Genomic DNA, 10,520 nt, shown 5'->3' on the forward strand with positions numbered 1-10,520 from the left:
TTAAGGTCGGAAATGTATTGAAGTAAAAGTGAAAGTAAGCTGAATTTAAAAAAACTCAAGTAAAGTACAAAGTCTCCCAAAACGTACTTAAGTACAGTAGTGAAGTATTTTTACTTCGTTACTATACAACACTGTGCCAAATACATGAACAACGTTTCAAACTGTGATTTTCTAGGATACATTTCAGCAGTGGATTCTTAATGACACAAAGGCATGAATCATTATTTCGACATCTACTGTAGAGAGGACAGGTCTAATCCTTGCAGTGTTCCTCAAATGAAAATGGACAGCCTTGTCCACCTCTGACATGCACATCAACACACAGCAGCAGATCAAATGTCATGGTAAGATTTTTTAACTTGAGTGACTTTCTGTTCCAGTTCTTGTCTTTGTTTTGTTTCGTCTCATTTCCAAAGATAATGACAGAAATTATAAACATGTTGGCGTAATGTAACACTGCTAAAAACAGTTTGAAGTGAATCAACACTAATCACAGATTTCAGACTCAGTTTGGTGCTGCTGAAATAGTAATTTAATTTATTTGGAGCATTAAGAAGATTGTGAGAGAAATTTGGCATTAAGTAGTGTGTGTCGAGGGTGTTTATTTTGGCAGCAGATGGAAAGGGCTGAAAGAGACTCTCAGAGTACCGGCGGAAAGATGCGTTGCAGACACCTTCGAGGTTCAGCATTCGCAGTTTCTCACACAAACATGCAAACTCTTCTTTCCTGCAGGATCTGATACGTCGGGACATCCTGTACTATAAGGGGCGCATCGACATGGACCGCTACGAGGTGCGGGACGCTATAGACGGGCGTGACGATGACTTCAATGTAAGTGTGAAAAACGCCTTCAAGTTGTGCAACAGAGACAGCGAGGAGATCCACATCTTCCTGGCCAAGAAGCCGGAGGAGAAGATCCGCTGGCTCAGGGCCTTTCACGAAGAAAGGAAGATGGTGCAGGAAGACGAGAAAATTGGTTAGTTCCACACCGAGACACAAAACATGCGTTTCATGCAGATTTTCACAGTAAACACAAGATAGAATACACTTTCCTCAACATTATTACTGCAGTAAAATGAAATGCAACTGTGTCCAAAATACATGTAATGCACAAAATGTTGAAGAGACTGAGATTAGGGTTGTTTCAGTGTTTTATTACAGTTTTTAAAACCTTAGGCCTGATATTGCTGGTTTCTAAACTCAGCTTCTTATGCGGAACATTTTTCCGACGCTGTGTGTTTAGGTTTCGAGATCTCTGAGTACCAGAAGCGGCAGGCAGCTCTGACAGTGAGAAAGGTTACCAAACAGAAAGGTGAGGCAACCAGAAGATATCAGGTGATTTTCCTTTTATTTTCCTCGCTGATGTGCTCTGTCTTCTCATCGCTGTTTACTCTTCAGTTACCTGCTGTCATTTCAGTGTCTACCCTTTTTAACAGCTTTTTAACAACTTTGTATGTGAATAAGCTACGCTAGCGGTGTACAATGTAACCTAGAAAAGTCTACGTGAATTTATGCCTTTTCAGTGTATTAGTTCTAATATTTTCTTTGACATAAGTGTCTCTCAGCCCAAACATGAAGACAACGTGATATGAAAACAGCTGCTAAGCATCAATGAAAAGACAGAGGGCTGTTTGCATGAAGAATGGAGTGTGAAGGGAAATACCAGCATTCATGACACGTGGGACGATTGTCTTGAAGGAATAATAGAAGTCATCATGCAAATTTCCAGCCTTTGGGAATAATTTTATTCATGGAACTATTATACTTTTATCCAGTGACTGCACAGGCTGTTTTGACTAATGCACAACTTGTTGTGGCTGTTTTTTCACCAGTTTGCAATTCAAAGTCTTGTGTTTGTTTGTCTTACTGAACCAGTACTGCAGTACCCCAAGTTTCCAGAGCGCCCATAATATTGTCTGTGCACTGCGCAGGGGTCAGCTGAGCACATTCCTTATACAACACTATTTATTTTCATTAAACTTGTTAATAAGGTTGCTTTGGAATACCAGCATGATAAAAAAAAGTGTCATTTTATGATCACAAAAATATTCTGCTGCCTCTCCTCTACGGTATATAATATTATTATCATTTTACCGAGGCGTTGCTGGGCTGGCAGTGTAGGTTTACGTCGACGCTACCTGGCTATACCCGCCTGCTGTGCGTAAACAAATGACATCATAGCGCACAGCCCAAGAACTGTCCACAGAGGGGAAAAATAAATAAAACTGTCCGCAGAGGAAAAGATGAAAAGGCGAGAAGTGTGTTTTGGTCCCAATATGGATATTCCGGATGATTTTCTCATGGATAGTACGACAATGAACAGCAGCTAAAGCAGCCAGTTTGATGAGGATGCACTTCCAAATTTGGAGAGCAGCGCGCGCCAGCTGACACGACAAAAGTTAAAGTGAGCCAACTTTTTATGTACGCGTTACATGTTATGTATCTCAGTAAGTGATAATAATGCAAATAACATGCATTTGTCATGCGGTATGCATTTTCTGAGTCCCTCCGTTCACGCCCAGTCGCCCAAAATGACAGATATTCGCCCTCAGCGAATATCTGTCATTCACACAGGCTTCTTCTAACTGTCACAGCACTTACAGGTAACTCCAGACTGTGTTTGATCATTCTGGAGCTGATCAATAGGTGAGCCTTTGCCATTCTGGTTATTCTTCTATCCATTTTGATGGTTGTTTTCTGTTTTCTTCCACGCGTCTCTGGTTTTTTTTGTCCATTTTAAAGCATTGGAGATCATTGTAGATGAACAGCCTATAATTGTTTGCACCTGCGTATATGTTTTCCCCTCTGCAATCAACTTTTTAATCAAACTACGCTGTTCTTCTGAACAATGTCTTGAACGTCCCATTTTCCTCAGGCTTTCAAGAGAAAAGCATGTTCAACAGGTGCTGGCTTCATCCTTAAATAGGGGACACCTGATTCACACCTGTTTGTTCCACAAAATTGACGAACTCACTGACTGAATGCCACACTACTATTATTGTGAACACCCCCTTTTCTACTTTTTTTTACTAATAGCCCAATTTCATAGCCTTAAGAGTGTGCATATCATGAATGCTTGGTCTTGTTGGATTTGTGAGAATCTACTGAATCTACTGGTACCTTGTTTCCCATGTAACAATAAGAAATATACTCAAAACCTGGATTAATGTTTTTAGTCACATAGTACTACTATTATTCTGAACACTACTGTACATTCAATTTAGAGCTACCAATTCACCTCACCTGCATGTCTTTGGATGTGGAAGGAAGCCGGAGCACCTGGAGCGAACCCAACATGCAAACTCCACACAGGAAGGACCAAGTGAGAAGGGAACCAGCAACATTTGTTGCTGTGAGGCAACAGTGCTAACCAGCAAGCCATCGTGCTGCCTGTCCTCATACAGATGAATCAAATTTATATTTATTATAAATTATATTTATATCAGATTTATATATATTTCATTTTTTACAATTGTTTTTTCAGTTATTTTAACACTAATCTTATCTAATTGCTCATTTCATTTGACAAAAAAGTTAATTGTGAGAATGTATATGAGCTGCAGCTGTCCGAAAATGCATCATAAAGAGAAAAAAAATTGAAGAGGGAAAAAAGCATGTATAAGTTGCATTGGTTTGTAAGTCTCATTTTTTATTTACTTGTTTATTCATTTATCTTGAAATGTGGTGCTACTGCTTCATTCCACAAGAAGCAAAATTAACCAGTGCATTATTTATTCAAAATGCAAACACTCATTAGCGAGCTAAGGCTAACAGGCTAATTGATATTATTGTATGTACACAGAACTCAAGAATAAACTTCCTGACACCACTGAATAGGCAAAAACATATTTTAAAACACTGATACATTTTTAAAACATAGTTAGCTTGGATAGTATGGTTGCTGTAGTTGCTTTAAATATGGAAGGTTCCTGGTTGAAGAACACCCATGTCTATTTTTCACATAATATGTAGCGGAACATGCAGATCCATATTGGATTTGCTGTGGCCACCCAGAGCAAAAAGAAGCTGAATAAACTCACCTTTATTAGCCTTACCTTAGCCTAGCTGTCTTCCTTATTGCTGTACTGGCTGGCCCACAAAGTCCAAAAAAAATGGAGTGTCAAGTAATATGAAGGTTATTCCCTCTATTTATTCAACATATAAATGTTATTCCCTGTCTTGATTAAAGATGGGGAATATGTGGTTTTTCAAGTTGAGATCATAATTTATTGATTTCACTCATTCTCTGAGACTCAGCATGTCCTCCTGATTAAGATCATCAGCTTCTTCTGGTTTTTGTTTTATAGCAGTTATTATCTAACTTAATGGTGTATTACCATCACCTTTTACTCTGGAATGTAGATCAGACAGTATAGGAGCACTTTATCATATGTGTAGATGGGGCTGTCACAATTATTACAATATTCGCCAATCATATTTTTCATATTTGCGATTATTTTCATATTCGCGATTACCGTGAATTATTTATTTTATCCACAAAGCTAAAACGACTCAGAATCTGACGTCATTGTGCTGCATCCTCGCTCACTCTGTTTCGCTCTCGTCTTAAGGCAGGACAATAACATGGAGGCTGAGGAGCGATCCGTCCTGCCGTCTGGATAAGACAGCCGATTAAAACAGTGGCCATCTTCTTTAAAGCCGTCTAAAATGCGGAGTTTACCGAAGGAGCTGTCGCAGGGTCTCGGTATACCGCAGCCACAGAGCTCCGTGGCCACTGAGAGAGGTTCTTTCCCATCTTCAATCTTGTCCAGTTTGTCCGATGTTAAATCTTTACGCCGTTGCTTTTGCTGTTCTTCTCATTTGTTCTCCATCTCTTTCCATTCCTCAAACATTTTATTTTGGCCAAAAATATTAAAATTCACTTGGAAATCCATGTTTTATCGCGTTTCTGTCATTCACCTGTCAAAACACAGCTGATCTGCACCAACTGATTTCCACGTTGCCAGAGCAGAGTGATTATAACAGTGACTTAACTCGCCGAACTACGTGTGCGTATACACGAAAATAATGCACGCCAGTTCAATCAATCAATTTTATTTATATAGCGCCAAATCACAACAAACAGTTGCCCCAAGGCGCTTTATATTGTAAGGCAAGGCCATACAATAATTACGGAAAAACCCCAACGGTCAAAACGACCCCCTGTGAGCAAGCACTTGGCGACAGTGGGAAGGAAAAACTCCCTTTTAACAGGAAGAAACCTCCAGCAGAACCAGGCTCAGGGAGGGGCAGTCTTCTGCTGGGACTGGTTGGGGCTGAGGGAGAGAACCAGGAAAAAGACATGCTGTGGAGGGGAGCAGAGATCAATCACTAATGATTAAATGCAGAGTGGTGCATACAGAGCAAAAAGAGAAAGAAACACTCAGTGCATCATGGGAACCCCCCAGCAGTCTAAGTCTATAGCAGCATAACTAAGGGATGGTTCAGGGTCACCTGATCCAGCCCTAACTATAAGCTTTAGCAAAAAGGAAAGTTTTAAGCCAAATCTTAAAAGTAGAGAGGGCATCTGTCTTCCTGATCTGAATTGGGAGCTGGTTCCACAGGAGAGGAGCCTGAAAGCTGAAGGCTCTGCCTCCCATTCTACTCTTACAAACCCTAGGAACTACAAGTAAGCCTGCAGTCTGAGAGCGAAGCGCTCTATTGGGGTGATATGGTACTATGAGGTCCCTAAGATAAGATGGGACCTGATTATTCAAAACCTTATAAGTAAGAAGAAGAATTTTAAATTCTATTCTAGAATTAACAGGAAGCCAATGAAGAGAGGCCAATATGGGTGAGATATGCTCTCTCCTTCTAGTCCCCGTTAGTACTCTAGCTGCAGCATTTTGAATTAACTGAAGGCTTTTCAGGAACTTTTAGGACAACCTGATAATAATGAATTACAGTAGTCCAGCCTAGAGGAAAAATGCATGAATTAGTTTTCAGCATCACTCTGAGACAAGACCTTTCTGATTTTAGAGATATTGCGCAAATGCAAAAAAGCAGTCCTACATATTTGTTTAATATGCGCATTGAATGACATATCCTGATCAAAAATGACTCCAAGATTTCTCACAGTATTACTAGAGGTCAGGGTAATGCCATCCAGAGTAAGGATCTGGTTAGACACCATGTTTCTAAGATTTGTGGGGCCAAGTACAATAACTTCAGTTTTATCTGAGTTTAAAAGCAGGAAATTAGAGGTCATCCATGTCTTTATGTCTGTAAGACAATCCTGCAGTTTAGCTAATTGGTGTGTGTCGTCTGGCTTCATGGATAGATAAAGCTGGGTATCATCTGCGTAACAATGAAAATTTAAGCAATGCCGTCATAATACTGCCTAAGGGAAGCATGTATAAAGTGAATCAAATTGGTCCTAGCACAGAACCTTGTGGAACTCCATAATTAACCTTAGTCTGTGAAGAAGATTCCCCATTTACATGAACAAATTGTAATCTATTAGATAAATATGATTCAAACCACCGCAGCGCAGTGCCTTTAATACCTATGGCATGCTCTAATCTCTGTAATAAAATTTTATGGTCAACAGTATCAAAAGCAGCACTGAGGTCTAACAGAACAAGCACAGAGATGAGTCCACTGTCTGAGGCCATAAGAAGATCATTTGTAACCTTCACTAATGCTGTTTCTGTACTATGATGAATTCTAAAACCTGACTGAAACTCTTCAAATAGACCATTCCTCTGCTGATGATCAGTTAGCTGTTTTACAACTACCCTTTCAAGAATTTTTGAGAGAAAAGGAAGGTTGGAGATTGGCCTATAATTAGCTAAGATAGCTGGGTCAAGTGATGGTTTTTAAGTAATCGTTTAATTACTGCCACCTTAAAAGCCTGTGGTACATAGCCAACTAATAAAGATAGATTGATCATATTTAAGCTTCCTTGAGCAGCCTGGTAGGAATGGGGTCTAATAGACTGTTGATGGTTTGGATGAAGTAACTAATGAAAATAACTCAGACAGAACAATCAGAGAGAAAGAGTCTAACCAAATACCGGCATCACTGAAAGCAGCCAAAGATAACGATACGTCTTTGGGATGGTTATGAGTAATTTTTTCTCTAATAGTTAAAATTTTATTAGCAAAGAAAGTCATGAAGTCATTACTAGTTAAAGTTAAAGGAATACTCGGCTCAATAGAGCTCTGACTCTTTGTCAGCCTGGCTACAGTGCTGAAAAGAATCCTGGGGTTGTTCTTATTTCTTCAATTAGTGATGAGTAGTAAGATGTCCTAGCTTTACGGAGGGATTTTTTTATAGAGCAACAGACTCTTTTTCCAGGCTAAGTGAAGATCTAAATTAGTGAGATGCCATTTCCTCTCCAATGTACGGGTTATCTGCTTTAAGCTGCGAGTTTGTGAGTTATACCACGGAGTCAGGCACTTCTGATATAAAGCTCTCTTTTTCAGAGGAGCTACAGCATCCAAAGTTGTCTTCAATGAGGATGTAAAACTATTGACGAGATACTCTATCTCACTTACCAGAGTTTAGGTAGCTACTCTGCACTGTGTTGGTATATGGCATTAGAGAACATAAAGAAGGAATCATATCCTTAAACCTAGTTACAGCGCTTTCTGAAAGACTTCTAGTGTAATGAAACTTATTCCCCCTGCTGGGTAGTCCATCAGGAGTAAATGTAAATGTTATTAAATGATCAGACAGAAGGGAGTTTTCAGGGAATACTGTTAAGTCTTCAATTTCCATACCATAAGTAGAACAAGATCTAAGATATGATTAAAGTGGTGGGGTGGACTCATTTACATTTTGAGCAAAGCCATTGAGTCTAATAATAGATTAAATGCAGTGTTGAGGCTGTCATTCTCAGCATCTGTGTGGATGTTAAAATCGCCCACTATAATTATCTTTATAATTATGCCAGTTAGACATGGAATTCTTACTGACCATGGTATAATCCTCAGTTATTACTAGTTGAACATAATACTAATCAAATAAGTTCATTCATTCATTCATTCATTCATTTTTTTTGTACCTGCTTATTCCCATTTAATGATCACGGGTGGGGCTGGAAACCCATCCCAGTAGTCATAGGATGACAGGCAGGGTAGACACCGGACAGGATGCCAGCCTATCACAGGGCCACATATAGACGGACAAACACAACCCACCAACTCAGGCACACCTACGGACAATTTCTAAAGTTTCAAGTTCACCTAACCTGCATGTCTTTGAAAGTCAGAGGAAGCCGGAGCATTGGGAGGGAACTTGCACGAACATGAGAAGAACATGCAAACTCCACCACAGAAAGGCCCACGTGGGGAGAGATTCCGGGTCCTTCTTGCTGTAAGACAATGGTGCTAACCACTAAGACACCATGCCACTCTATCAAATAACTTGAATGAGTACAAATAAACTAAACGAAACTAACACGAGTTCACTCAACATTGGATTTCATTCAAACATTTTGGAGGTATTAGAAGAACCAAAATGTTCCAAATGCAGCCCTCGACCTCATCTTTTTAAGTTGACTCCAGCAAGTTATAGTTTGCAGTGTAGCAGGTTCAGACACTTTGCTCGCATTGTGTATTCCGGTATATTTAAAATGTGAGCTCCATCAAGATGACAAATGTCCCACATGTCAAAAGTGCAGGTATCATCCTTTTCAGTTTTAGGAAGTTAGTGTTAGGCTAGATGTTTGTACATTGACCATGACTGATGTTCTTGCTATTGCCAATTTCACAGTAAGCATGATCATCCATTAAGGTGTTAATTAACTAATGACAACTGCTGGAATCTTCTCTCTGACGTTAGGATCCCTGTAGATGTCTGTCAGAAGTACGGTATATGTTGTGTCTTTCTAAGTGCTGTATGTGTACATGGCTGGCACAAGGTGAAGTACTCTCTTGAATTTCAGATTTCATTTGTAGAGTTCATCTTGAGAAAGAGGGCCATGTTGTATGGACATGGTTTGAAAATGCTAAGGTATATATACATTAGCGTTCTACTCAGAGCTAGCACAATAAGATGTCATGGCAACTGCTTAGCAGCATTTGGAGGTGTTGTGATTAATGTTGGCATTGGCGCATGCAGTCACCTTTCTATCCGTCAGCAAGCAGGTTTCACTAACACAAACAAATCTAATCCTTCCTGACAAACAGTGTTTGGTAAAAAAAAAAAAAAAAAAAAAATACCATTAACAACACTGTTTTTCATTTCTTCATATATTTTCCTCCCCACCCCCAAGATGCCATGCCAACTTTCGATGATTTCATCACTAAATATTAATTCTACCAACTTTTGAAGTACATTAGCGTAGTTGTGATGCTTGTATACTGTAGCTAAGTGACACCATAGACTGTAGTCAAATGCATATTAACGGCTTTCTGTTGGCTCTATTTTTGCCACTCTTGTGTTCTCAAATGTTGAAGGTGCTATTCAAACAAACGTGCTGTCAACAAACGCGCAAGAACACGGTCTCTTGTCCAAATGTCTGGGTTCATCTTTTGTATGGGTTGTAATCTATTGGTTCTCTTGTTTGATTGTTCCACACTTTGATTGACTGGCACCTCTAGTCTTCCTTGTGTCATTGCTGGAGCTGAATTCCGCCTTTGTCTCAATTCAGCCGTCACCATGTGATCACGGTGTGTCATATTAGGTTTAATATTCAGGAATGTCAACACCCGAGATCCATTTTGTAGTCTACATGCCTGTTTCTGTGGGAGCATGAATCGGTGTTGTGTTGTTGCGTCTCTTAAACCTTTAATACTGACGAAGTTTTCCTCCGTGCTTTGTGCCCTGCCCTCCTCCTTCTTCCCTGCCACCCTCCCCCCCTAACCTCCCCCTCCCCGCTATCTTGCACCCACTTCCCAGGTGTAAACAGGTGCACACCCCCCTCATACCCGCCCCCCCAGGACCCCTCAGTGCGGGGCAGTATGAGGTAACGGAGGACATGGCACAAGGAGAGGTTTTTGAATTCAGTCAATCCAAAAGAGGCCAGGCTCCTTTCTGGCAGAATTTTAGTAGATTAGCTCCATTTAAGAAATAGAGACTTTTCTGAAGGACCAGCTATTTTTCTTAGAAGCACTAAAAACACTGGATAATCATGTTCCATGATGAAGAATATACTAAACCACACATACCCAAGAGACTTCGAAGGACCAATGCTACTGCAGAGTGTGACTGGAAGTTGTGAGAGGATTGAAGACGCGGATTTTACCAAACAAAATGGAAGAAAAAAAAAAAAAAACAAATCTTCACAATTCATGCTGTATTTGTTAGTAACATTCTTGGTTATCATGCTTCTCCAGCTCAGTCAACTGTCACGGAAGCTTTCCCTTGGATTCTGCAGCACTCAAGATTACATCATCTGAATGTTCCGGAGTAATTAAGATTGTTATGTATGTCCGTCCATCACTTGCACAGTGGTGGACCAGGCGACCGGCGGCGCCAGCGCGAGCTCTTCGACCTGCCTGCCTGCCATCACTTGGAAAGAAACAAAGTCTCACTCATTGTTACAGGACCACAGTAGGTTGTTCCAAGTTGTA

The 10,520-nt window shown here is 40.2% G+C and overlaps 1 protein-coding gene across 1 annotated transcript; it reads left to right on the forward strand.

Moving 5' to 3' along the window:
- Positions 1 to 307: 307 nt before the first annotated feature.
- On the forward strand, positions 308 to 10,068 carry LOC117520532 (rho guanine nucleotide exchange factor 9-like). Its single transcript, XM_034181857.1, has 4 exons — positions 308 to 344; positions 644 to 976; positions 1,244 to 1,312; positions 9,847 to 10,068. The coding sequence occupies exons 1-4, from the start codon at positions 308 to 310 to the stop codon at positions 9,915 to 9,917; spliced, it is 510 nt and encodes a 169-aa protein (XP_034037748.1). The 3' UTR covers positions 9,918 to 10,068.
- The last annotated feature ends 452 nt before the right edge of the window (positions 10,069 to 10,520 follow it).

This window comes from Thalassophryne amazonica, chromosome 11 (assembly GCF_902500255.1).
Source record: "Thalassophryne amazonica chromosome 11, fThaAma1.1, whole genome shotgun sequence".
Classification (NCBI taxonomy): domain Eukaryota; kingdom Metazoa; phylum Chordata; class Actinopteri; order Batrachoidiformes; family Batrachoididae; genus Thalassophryne; species Thalassophryne amazonica.

What these genes read in the sequence shown, in the direction of transcription:
- LOC117520532 (XM_034181857.1), top strand. Translation starts at nt 308, where the DNA reads ATGCACATCAACACACAGCAGCAGATCAAATGTCATG. An exon ending in GCAGCAGATCAAATGTCATG is followed by an intron (nt 345 to 643) that starts GTAAGATTTTTT and finishes AGAGACTCTCAG; the next exon opens with AGTACCGGCGGAAAGATGCG. An exon ending in AAAGGTTACCAAACAGAAAG is followed by an intron (nt 1,313 to 9,846) that starts GTGAGGCAACCA and finishes CCCACTTCCCAG; the next exon opens with GTGTAAACAGGTGCACACCC.